Source organism: Mesitornis unicolor, unplaced genomic scaffold, assembly GCF_000695765.1.
Source record: "Mesitornis unicolor isolate BGI_N332 unplaced genomic scaffold, ASM69576v1 scaffold54404, whole genome shotgun sequence".
NCBI classification, from domain to species: Eukaryota; Metazoa; Chordata; class Aves; order Mesitornithiformes; family Mesitornithidae; genus Mesitornis; species Mesitornis unicolor.
This window is the reverse complement of record NW_010183187.1, coordinates 9860-22452: the sequence shown is the minus strand read 5'-3', so window position 1 is coordinate 22452 and position 12593 is coordinate 9860. Positions and strand designations below refer to the sequence as shown.

At 39.9% G+C, this 12593-nt stretch overlaps 1 protein-coding gene across 1 annotated transcript; it reads right to left on the bottom strand.

Annotated features, from left to right (window-relative positions):
* Positions 1–2856: 2856 nt before the first annotated feature.
* FASTKD3 (FAST kinase domains 3) lies at positions 2857–11845 on the bottom strand. The gene is made up of 6 exons (XM_010184012.1): positions 10411–11845; positions 7089–7174; positions 6344–6506; positions 5113–5182; positions 3725–3839; positions 2857–2955 (listed from the first exon to the last, which is right to left on the bottom strand). The coding sequence occupies exons 1-6, from the start codon at positions 11843–11845 to the stop codon at positions 2857–2859; spliced, it is 1968 nt and encodes a 655-aa protein (XP_010182314.1).
* Positions 11846–12593: the final 748 nt, after the last annotated feature.

Here is a 12593-nt window from a genome sequence, read left to right as displayed (position 1 = left end):
AAATGGACAGGCTTACCCACAGATGGACTTAAGAGAAGTGCTTTGCAGTTTCAGTTGAAGTCAAGCTAAAGGCAACTCCTGAGTATTTAGCATTTAAATAGATAAAATCTGGGCTTAGCTGATTTGAGACATCCATAGTGCTGACTTTCACTGTATGAATGGCGTCTGAAGGACTGATCTGTTCAGGAGTGTCACAAGAAAAATGATCTTTGGTTCTGTATCCAATGCTCAAAAAAAGAAAGGATGGTAGATACAGATATAGAAAGGATGGGGGAAATACAAGGATTCTAGCAGTAGTCATTTAAGTACGTTTAAAGTAAATGTCTAAACCTGCTTAAACATTTAGTGCTGTTATTCTCACTGACTCTAGTACTAAAGTTAAAAGGTAATTTCAGGAGCAGGAGTGTCTCCTGCAAGGTATGCATCAGTTTAGTTCCCAAGAGCCACTGATCCTGCTGTTGTTTAACACTGAGGCTGTATTCAGAAAGGAACAGCTGGACTGATCATACCAGAAGGACTGGAAGGCCACAGCTTTTGACTGACACTGCAGTTCTGTCAGGTACTTAACACTTAGGAAACCTGTATCATTTGTGAACACAGTAAGTCTCCTAGTAAAAAAATAATAAAAACAAACTCAATCTGAGGCCTGGATAAATAGTAAATTAGGCAATCAATAGCACTTGTTTGGCATGATGTGATAAGCACAGGGTACCAAACCACCCATTCCAGAGGTGTTTATTGCTTTCATTATTCATGACCAGCAAGCTCCTCTACATTCAGTGAGTGAGGGACAAAGGGGGTAGTAACTGCTATATTCCTTTTCAACAATAAATACTTTGCTAAACAAATCCAGCAGCACTAAATGAAAGGAATCATAGGAAGAACAAAGTGAGAAGGAAAGGCTTTCTAACAATACCAGAATGCTTTTTAAAAAATCAGTTTCAAATGTATACCAGTGAAATGAGATGGAATATGGCCATATTATAGACAGGTTATTTTTAGTTTGGGACAGTCAGTACAAATTACTTCTTTTAAGTAGCCTTACTATATTTACAAACCATCTGTGTTTGAATAACTACGGGAAATCAAATCTGCTTGAGAACATCTCCACCTCCTGGCCTGTGTGAGAAATAGCCATTACCAGCTCCCACCGTGAAGAAAGGTGTGTCACTGACACCAGTCTCTCTTTTCCTTTCTCATTTCTGTGCTTGTGCCACCCCCTTCTCTTTCAGCCCCTTCTCATTGCTCCTCACTTTTGAAGGCTTTTCAGAGTTTCCTCTCCTACTACTTGTTTCTCCTTCTGTTCTGAGTGGTGGACTTCTGGTGTCAAAAGAATACATTGACAATTTCTTCTCTATTAAGGAGAAGGTCCTTATAAATGTCTGCAGAGACATTTCAGTCATTTATCTTCAATTTCTCTTTTGGTAGGATGACATCTGTTACGTTAATGATGTGCTGTGAGCTTCCTATCACACTGTTGGAAAGTATCTCATTACCACTTGGTGCTCCCTCCTCACCTGTCAGTGCTGACATAATGCTGTGAGGAAGGGTTTTATACATGCGACAAATTAACATGAATGGAGTGTACACCATGACACAACGTAAATCATATTTTGGATCTAGATTTTGCATTCAAAAATCTACAGGGATTGTTGGGACAACTGACAGACATCTGCAACCCAGTAGCCTTGGAAGGAAAAGATGGCCAAGTTCTGCAGTGAAATATATAGAACTTCAAGGATGTAAAGTTCCACCTTTTTTGTATCAAATCATGATCGTTAAAATCAAACCAGGTGATGCTGGGCATTCTGCTCTGCTACTCATCAATAACAATTCCACACAGGAAAGAATGCACAAGCTAACCTGTAGATGTGTTTTACACAGCAGTTCATCAAGCATCCGTTCTGTGATCAGAACTAAGGCTGCGTTACCCTTCGTCCACCTGTAAAGCAACACCTTGACTCAAGTTAGGGCATGCTTGCTCCAGCTGAAGTGGTTACTGGTTCCAGTTCTCAGCTCTGCCTCTCTGCCAGAATTTATACTGATACTTCAAAAAGGACTGCAGGGGACATGTTTCTTCTGAGCCTCAAAGCATCATGAGCTTCAGTTTAGGCTCAAATGGCAGGCTGTACACTGGAGGAACTCTGGAGCACGTACATGACCCCATTTAGCCAGTTTAGCTACAACTGCCACCAAAGACAAAATGACAAATACTACATACCTAGACCTAGGCAGCCTCCACAGAGACAGCTGTGCGAGTCCACTACCCCACGGCAGCTGTTCTTTCACAAAGTAAAGAGAATCTTTAATAAAAATGTTCTCATTTTCTGTAAGTCGTTGCTATTTAGTTAACAGCACTCTACATCTCTTAAGTATGAGCAGTAAGCCAATACTGCTTGTGCAGCTACTGCCAAATTGAGTTTTACGAAACACTTGGGGAATCACACAAACAGGTATGGGTAAATTGCACAATTTATTTCTATACTGTCAAGAAAAGCCATATCGGTACGCAGCATGGCCCATTCTGAACATTCAGCACCAGCCAGTATCCTTCAATAGTCACATCTGTCTGTCTGCACTTGTGAGTTAGAGCCAGTAAAAATACAAAGGAAACACAGGGCTGACTGTCTGGCACTTAGACCTGTTAGCTTATAATTAATATTTACACAAAACTTAAGAAAAATATTTTGCTCTTTATTACTCTTTACATGTCAATTGCTCCAAATATTGGACGGTCTCACATTCAGAAGCTCAAATTATCTTAGGAGGAGTTATTTAGAAAACAGAATTGTTCTTCCATGCACAACATTTACACTTCATAGTATAGGAGGTCAACCTGTGATTTATTCATCAGTGTCAGCAGCTGAGTCCATATGTATGAGGAAAGATTTTTTTGTGTAGATACTCTGCCATTTTTCTGCAATTCTGTAGACTTTCTATCTCAAAAAATGGAATCTGGAAACAAAACAAAAATGATTGCTGGAAATACCTTTTAATAAACAACTGGGTAAAATCGATGTTCATTATGCAGATATAAAATTTCACACTAAAGATTTGTCCATTTTAAAACTAAACACTTAATCCTAAGTGTATTACTGATCTGTAAATCGCCTGAATAGACATTACTGCTAACCATTGCTAACAAAGAATGCTAACCATTACAGTTTAAACTAAGTTAAATATAACAGTTAGGCTTATGTGATAAATGATTATAAACGGAAAAGAAAATCTCAAAAATCTAAAAGTAACTGTTTTTGTACAAAGTATGTTTAAAGCTAAAAATACCCCCATTAATTCAACAGGAAAAGTAAAGGATATACCTTGTTGTGAAAATATTACAGTACAAAGCTGTTCCCTTTTTTTAACTCCTCTTTATAAACTCCAAATTAAGACCTTTTTAAAAAAGTATTTAATTAAAAATTCCAGTTCTACTGAACTCTTAAGCAACATTTTTCTTTAAGCCAAGATCTGAACCTTCATCACTGCAGTAAAATACTCAGCCACTATTTGGCAGAGAACACAGGCAGAATACCCTAACTGACCCAAGGAAGCGCAAGGAATTTCTGTAACACCCTCAAATGGCAAAAGCTAGACAGTGAGAACATAACATAGAAAGGACAAGGCTACATCTGCCTTGGGAAGTAATTGCAACTACAGTTTTAACTGTGATAAAGTAATAATTTTTCACTTGTTTTGTTAGCCAGAGCAAAAGCATAGACTTTACCTGCACAACTTCATAACCAAGCAACTGAAGATGTCTCTGTTTAATAGCTTCTTCTCCCAGCAGATTGTGGCTATTTATGCAAAATCTATTTTGGCCATCAACACAGAGGGCAACTCTAAAATGAAGCACAAATGTAGTATTAAAAAAAAATTAAATCAGCTATTTTAATCACTACAACTACTGCAGTTCCTAATATGCATGAGACACGACCTCCCCTCTTCCTCCCTAATACCTCCTAGAATCAGATGTTGTGGGATGGGAATTACCTAGTTCAGGACAACTTAAATCACTCAGCTTAAGGGTGAGACAAGGAAAGCCTGAAGCTTAGTGAAACTGATCCAAAAAGCTTATTTATGTGCTCTGAACAAAAACTGCCATATGAGTTAATAAGAGTTTGATATCTCAGTGCTACTATAGGTAAGCTGTTTTGAATTCTTCTAGAAATAAACATATAAAATACTTGTCTCAGGTTGAAAACATTTCAGCAGCTAAATTTATTCAATGTACGAGTGTACCTGTTAAACCTGTTACAGTTAAGGTTAAGCTAAATCTGTTTAAGTTAAACTCAAAACGTATGCTTGGCAGCATCATGGATTATAAATATATTTTTTTCTCGCTGGTGATAAAAAACACATCAACTTAAGAGAAAATTTGTATATCCACTGCAAAAAAGTTGCTTAATTTTTCAGTATGTTAAGTATATTGTGACTTTATTTACATATGATAGCTGTTATTAGAAAAATAAAAATCAAAGCCCATTCTTACACATTGAAGCATGAGATTTTTGACAGAAACTATGTTAGTCTGTGAGTCTTGTGAAGGTTAACCTGGAAAAAGCATAACCATTTCAAAGACTTTTGCTTTATCCACAGAAGTGCATTTGCGAATACCACACAGGCAGGTTACCTAACTTTGCATCCAAAATTTCTCAAAATAAGACTTGTTTAACATATTTTTAAACACCTATACATTTTTCAATAAAAGCAGCATCTGTATCCTCATTACATAGGAGTCTTTACAGAAGTAAATTTGTGAACTCAAACTGGCTTAAAGTGTGAGTGTGTCTGCACAGATTTAACAATTAGAATTAATTTGTTTTTAATTTGAAAATGAACTACAGAAGATCAAAATACATTACTATAAGCCAAACTGGGATCACTTTGATCCTGACTGTCTCTGGGTAAAAAGACTAATTGTCTGACCCTGTAGTTAGGAAGCAAAATAATGAGGAAAAAGTGCAGATGGTTAATTTTGCCAACTTTGTCCTTCTGCCAGTGGTTTCAATGTGAAACCTTAGCTGTGTCCATGGCAAAACTCCAATTAGCTTAAATTTTGCTGTGGTTTCACCCTGGATGTTCTTCGTCAATGTTAACACTTCATTCTCTTACCGTCTGTGTACTTCCTCACACTGGGCAGCAGGCAATACAAAACCTTCTTCATCTAATTTAATCTCGATATCTAGTGCAGATGAAAAGAGAAGTGACATTAAAACTCATTTCATATAAATAACTGTTTACTGTAATTTTCATCCTCTACAGTTTGTTGTTTTGTAAAATAACTAAAATACTATTGCAATACTTTTTTCTGAATCACAGAGGCTTGCAAAAGGTGAGTATAGACCATTTAACACAAATGAGTGATAATCAGTAACACTTCAACCTTTCATAATGCCAAGAGTAAAGTAGTATTCCAAGTCCTCTAAAAACCATAATGTAGTTAAATGGCACTTTGCTGAGCTGGCTAGAGCCTCTGGAATTTTGAGGGATTTGGGGAAAGACTCTCTCTACCCTCCCACCCCTACACTTCTTATTTTTCTCTCTAATTCCATCATTTTAAAGATTATCAATCTGCAAACAGACCTTGGGACCTACACCCTGCCAACTTCAACCGCATGTGGAAGCTGAAATGCAGAGTAATTCTGGAGTCATCCCTCCTTTTTCTTTTTCATTCCTATGATGTTCATGGGGTCCAAGAGACCCTTCCCTCAACACCTTGTTTATCCTCCACCCCTCCTGTGCACACATCTTTCCTCATCACTACCTTTGATCAGTTTCCTTTCCTGGCACATGAAACCCTCTGTTTCACCCCCTCCTCTCTCTCACTCCACAAACCCCCGCTGACTCTAGGCAGCCAACAGATCTTGTTAAGGGGAGTGGAGCAAGCCAGAGGGCTGACAACCGGCCAGCTCTCCCTTTCTCTGCTCACCACCACAGCAGAGAGGTCAGGCAAGTAGCATTGCCTGATTCTGCTTTACATTATACAAACTGTTTACAGGACCAGTAAACAGGGAGCTGATTGTAAAAATACAGAATACAAGAGTTAGCAGCTATTTTCAGTGCAGACTGGCAGTGTAAATTCCAAGCACTATTGTGGTTCTTTTCTCTGTCTGTTCTTCTTTCTCACTTTGAAAATGCATTTACTTAAAGTTTTCACAATGTTTCCTCATTTCAGACCTTCTACAGAGTTTTGTAATCCAGTGTATTTTTTCCATATTTGCACAATGTAGAATGCACACAGAGAAAAAAAATCAGTATTTTTTGTTTCTGGAAAAATAACTGAGCCTAAAGTTTTGACAGTATAAATACACATTTTATTATTATCTAAAGAAATGTTACTCACCAACCGTATAAAAATATGGTGTTGATACTTTCAATGCAAAATATATTCGTTTTTTCAGTAAATAAAGTAATCCAGTCTTCACTCTTTTGAGGAGGTGAACATCCAGAGAACTGTGAGGCACAAGAGATGCCTTTACTTGATACTTTGGAAGAAGTTTGGGACCCTACATAATGACAGCAAACCAAATCAAAGGAAAGAAAAAGGAAGATAACATTTTTGCTATTGCCTCATATTAATGTAGCAAAATGTATCCCACACATATCGAAGCCATGTCTATTGACTTACAGTCTGAGGTATAATGTGCTAGAAACTTAAAAAAAACCCCAAACTAAAACAACAAACCAGCCACTAGAATATCCTCACAGCTTCCGTGCTATCATGCTGACTTATTGCTCATGAGAAATGTACAGCTGTTTCCACTCTTCTGCAGTCAGGCCAACATCAAAGTGCCTGATCTCTTTTATTCTCCAAGACTTCACAAGCCAAACATAAAAAAGGAATAGCTGTTGGAAAAGTACTCAGAAATACTCAAAAAGCTAGAGTAACTAGCTAGAGCTAGTCAGTTCCATCAGACATACAAATACATGTAGAAATGCTTCATCTTTTCATCAAGGGAAAAAAAAAAGCTGTTTTGTCCAATTTCAATGATTTCAGGGGAAAGACAGACTTTAACCAATTATTAACAGGGCACTAATGACCTTATCACCTCTTGCTATCATCAGCTCTGGTTTCATATGTACCATACCTCGTAAAATGGGCACTCCAGCGTAACGGTCAGAAAAAGCTGGGTTAGCTGGGAGCCAACAATTCTGTCCAAACCAGGTGGCTGAGCTGAAACAAAAATATTTGGGCTTTCAGGTACACCTTCAACAAAGTATCTTTACACAAACCACCATGCAGGAGTTAGGAAAAGCTATTCCAGTTTAATGTGCAGAGAGGCTACTTGATCATTATCATCCTTGATCGTTGTCTGAATGAAGAGAAAGATCAGTTGTGAAATGACACAGTTAGAAACACAAAGAAATTACTTACAGAAATATCATCAACATGAAAAAAATACACAACTACCAAGATCTTATTTAAGACTGTCATACTCTTTCACAAAAAAATTGAAGATCTGAGAGATGCAGGACATTCTACAGCAAGGAATAAGTTTGAGCTGAAGTCTCAGAGAAATACCCCATTTCCTTCTTCCTACAACCCCCTCTCCCCAAGTTATAATCCCAGGATCTCATTGGTTCACTCAGATTTCTTATTTTTTTTATATTCTGAAAGTAGCAGATTCTGGAGATTTGCCTGCAAGTGTATACTTGAAGAATGTTTCATGCTACGTGTGAAGTATTATTATACAATGGTAAAATCCTGATGTAGTATAGATGCTAATCATGTAGGTCATCTTCTCAAGCTCCTGTTCTGAACTTTGACCACTCTAGTGGAGTACCTTTATATTGATTTAAAAGAACACATTCAAGGTAACTGGTACTATGAGGTTTCTCATTTTCGAAGCATTGGCTTGAGAACTTTCTGGTTTTTAGGATATGAGGAATGTCTGCTTCCCAAAAATCAACCTCTTAAGGTACTTTATGTTGAATAGCTAAAAATTGAGTGACCAAAGTTTCTAGTCACTTTGAAAACTTGACCTTCTATATAGTTTTATTAACACAGCAATCTCAGCTGAGATCTAGAGAAGTCACTCATCTTTCTGGTATAGCTTACATATCCCTATAATGCCACTAAATATGCTTTATTATCTAACACAGAACTACTTAAGATCTAAAGCTTACCACTGTGTCGTTCGTAATACGTTTGTATCCAAAAGCGTTGGATAGTTACAGCCAAGGACGGGCTATAACATGGAGAATGTTCTAGAAACTTACTAGACTGGGGTGGGGGGGAACCTCAAAAACAACCAGGTGAAGGCAGCCCTCACAGACAAGACCATCTTGGAAGCAGCAGGTGAGCTCACTCTGAGACCTCCTATGCAAGATGGGATAAACCATGGGGTAGATTTTAAAATTTCGTAGTATTTTCCTCAGTATGGTAAGACATAGGGCCAAGGATAGGATTGCAGTGCTCACTCAGAGGTGGAAAGGAAAGGAGCTCAGGGCACAGAACGAAAAAGGGCACAGGAAGCCTCCACCAGAGGAGGCGTCCAGCAGACAGGATGCCAGTGGAAAGAAGCATCACAGAACTGCTTTAAAAGTAATGTGAAAACTAGGATGAAGCACCAACCTTTATGCCTTGTTAAAGCAGATGTGAGCCTTAGAATTCAATTTACATTTTTACATAGATAATTAAAAAAAATACCAGCCTATCCTTAACTGCTTGCATTTATGATGTTCTTACATTCTACTGGCTCAGATCTCACTTCTAGTTTAATTAAGCCAACAGCTATGCACTGCAAAGTAATTATTTCAGCTTTATCCATTACACTTTTCTGCTTTCACAAGCTGATAATAATACATGAAAGAGAAATACAACCAAGTTGGAAACAATAATATAATACAATAATGCATATCCTGAAAGAACAGAAGGGTAGAGATGACAGCAGAAGTCCATACCCCAGTTCTACCTTAACCCCACCTGAAAAGCCGGACATGACTCAGGTTGACAGAAGGCAAGGAATAAAGCGCCTGCATCACTAATGTGGAATGGATCTTACTTCAATCAGAAGGGAAAACAGTATTTGAAAAACACATTTTGTACTGCTTGAGATTTACAAATTCTGTGTATATAACTGCAACACATTCTTATCAGTAATAATAATTTAAGTTCTTTTTGTCCCAATGCTACACTTCACTTCTCTTTTCTCTAGAATTTGTACTAATCTTGACCAACATTCATAAGGATTTTTAGTCTTTTTTTTTTAAATATTACAATGACTTATTTCTTCAGTAATAGGTGAGCTTGCTAGTAACACAATTATAACTAAGCTGTGGAATAGTTACTGATATTTTTCTTGCATATTATTATTTGGCCCAAATTTTAAAGGCTATTAATATGTTTTCTGACAACTGTGATCATGCACCTTTCCCTTCGAGCCTCAGAAAGAGTGGTCTGGATGCTTAGGAAGATAGCTAGAAATAAGGATTATGCAAAGTTACAGAGGACTAATCCTTAAAAAGACGGGCAGTGAAATCTTAAGTCTAACCGGCAGTGCATGAGCAGAAGGTAATTATTTTAACATCACAATCTGTACTACTAGTATTTCTACTGGTGTTTGAAATACATCCTTCCCTGGGCTAGCCCCCGAGTAAAATGCCTAAGAGCCAGTCCCAACCCTAAGGGGCACAGCAAACAGCTGTGGGGGAAGAGAATACAGAAAAATGACTTCCAAAGCTACAAAGCAAACAAGGTGCTACACCCTGAATAAAAGTCTCAGGACTCACTATTCAGTGTTCCACCTTTGTGCCACATCCCCCACATGGCAGTCATTACAATGCAATAACTTAGAGAAAAATGAACTCAGAATAACTACATTATATTTTACCTCACTCATACATCATTCTAAGTATCACTGTCGTTAAAAAATGTACCCCTTTTGGTCTCCGTCTTGTTAGTTCCATAATAACCAGTCTCACCAGCCTTCCTAGCGTTACCAGTCTCATGGTAACGTAGTCTCTCTTCAGTGTGAGTGTTCACATCCCACACGAAATGTTTAAACAGCCAGAGTTAAAAGTAACAGCCAGTTAAAAGTAACGTATTTCCTGCACAGAGTAACTTAACATCTAAAACCTGTATGAGACAAAGGACAATTACGGGGAAAAACAGAGGCTCACTATTTTCTAGAAAAGCAAGAGGATTAACTGAAATAAAATTCTGAAGGGATTTCAAATCTCTAAGGTTGTACAGGGCAATTTTCAAACTCCTCTAAACGATATAAAGTGAAAGGCACCTGTGACAAGAAAGCAACAATCTTTGGCCTTCTGATCACTATTTTGCAGTCACCTTAATCACACCATTGTTGATCTGACAGATGTAATTGATAACAAATGGGTTCTTGACAAGAGACACATCATGTAACAGAAAGAAATGCGGAACATAGAAAGAGAAACACTGCTCCTTACCTTGAAGCTGTTGCAGAAAATAAGGACTAAATATTTTTGGCAGAAAATTTACTGGATAACGTTGAATAAGGACACATGAGTGCAGCAGTTTCAGCAAGGTGTGAGGCTGAAAGTGACGAAAGCGAGTATGCAATACAGTTTCAAGCTTCATAAACAAGGAAAGGGCACTTGGAGGGAGATAGTTAAGAGTCCCAAATGGTATAATACACTCAGCAATCTGGTCCGTGGTAAATTCATCAGCATGGGAAATGAAACCTTCTGCCACTGCATCAAAGATGGGCTTAGAAAGGATCGTTTTTCGGCAGCAATACTGCATGACTTTGCTGACTGTTTGAGGATGCATGGTAGAGATGGACTTGGGAACATGTATTTCCAGTGCCTCCATAAAAATTTGTTCACGATGTCCAAAGTATAGGAAGGCTTCCAGTACATTTACCAGTTCCTCGCCTGTGAAATACGGGATATGCTTCACAGAATGCTTACATAGTGCTGTCACTAAGGGCACTGCCCAAGTCTGATGAAGATCAGCCAGTGAATTCAGTATTCCACTTGTGAATTTTGGGCTTAGCTGGGAAACTAAGGTTAAAGTGACACTGTTCATTCTGTTTAGCAAGTCTTGGTATTGTTCCCCTTCCCTTACAGTCATCTGCAGCATCTTATAAACCATCACCATTTCCCTAGGACTCCATTTCTCAATGTCTTTTTCTTGCATGTGGTTCACAATTTGTTCCACCGTCGCACAACTTGGGCCTTTCAACTCAAGTAAACTCTCTCCAAGAGCACAGAGATTTTTGACAGTCAACTGTCCTTTACCAAGCCGTTCCTCACACTCTGAAAGCAAGCTTGCCATCAGTGTACTTTGCGGATCTATGCGTAGTTTTATCAAAGCTTGCAATGCACTAATCAGTCCGGTGTTGGACAGTTTTGAGGATTCAAATTCAAACTGGAAGCATAATGCTCTGAAAATGTCATTCTCAAACACTCCCTCAGGGTTTTTCAGACCATCATCATCCACCTCAACTTCAGAAACTCTCTGCAGGGCTCCTGATGCCATAGTATCAGACATGACCTCCAGAGAGCTAAGAAAGTCAAAAATCTCTTTAGATGTACAAAGGCTGTTCAACTTCTTGAAAAACAGTTGTTCATCCATCCATCTATTATCAGATTTAGGACTGCTCCCTGTATCTCCACAAAGATGCACAGTTTCATTAACAGAAAGAGACTGTGTCTGCAGTTGTACATGGTTTTTTCTACAAAACACATACTGAGATTTATTTTTGAAACATAGCGTCCTCATGGCTATGGAGCTACAGTTTTGGGGCTTTCGCTGCTCACTGACAAAGCCCAAGCTTTTGCTTAGCGTCATCAAAATGGACCTGCTTGCTGATATGCCAGATGAATAAAACTGGAAACTCTTTTGACTAATCAAAGCCATATTGGATCAAGTGGGTTCTCAAAAGATACCTAGAGGAAGAAAAATACATATAATTGTATAGGTTGAAAAACAGCACCAGTATCATTAAAGCACAGCCTAAAAAAAAGGCTTTTAGCATCCGGGAGCGGCGAGACCTGCGTGTCGGGTTGCAATGCATCCCTGCCCCGTGTTTCCGTAGGGACACTGCAGGGGGGACGGGGACGGAGGTTTCCCCGAGCAGGAACTACGCGGCGAGGCTTTCCTCTTGACTCTACGGGGCCGGGGGCGCTGGGGGGCAGAGGCCCACACCCGCCCACCCTCGGCTGGAGCGGGGCAAGGAGGGCTCACAGCCGCGAAGCGAGGGGACTATGGGTGAGTTGAGCCGGGCTGGGCGACACCGGCGGGGCCTCCCCGCCTCACCGGCCCGGCGCTCCCCTCTGAGAGCCCGAAAGCGCCGCTGCGGCCCAAGGTGAGTCCCTCCCACCCCAGCGTCTACTGCTGCCTGCATCGCTGCTGCCTCCGTCCTGGCGGTGCCGTGGGATGGGGCAGACGAACTGCGGAAGCTCGGACAACCTCACCTCCGCCGCCATGACAGGTCGCGCGGGGACTACCGGGAGCTTCCGCCGCTTCCGCAGCCGCCGCCTTCCCTCGTGGTGCCCGGCTTCCTCCGCCCTGCTCCGGCCGCCTCCTGGCTGCCGCCGCAGGTCTGGCGTGGCGCGACCGTGCGCGGGCGGGGGCGGAGCGCAGACTCGGTGAGCCGGATTTGCCC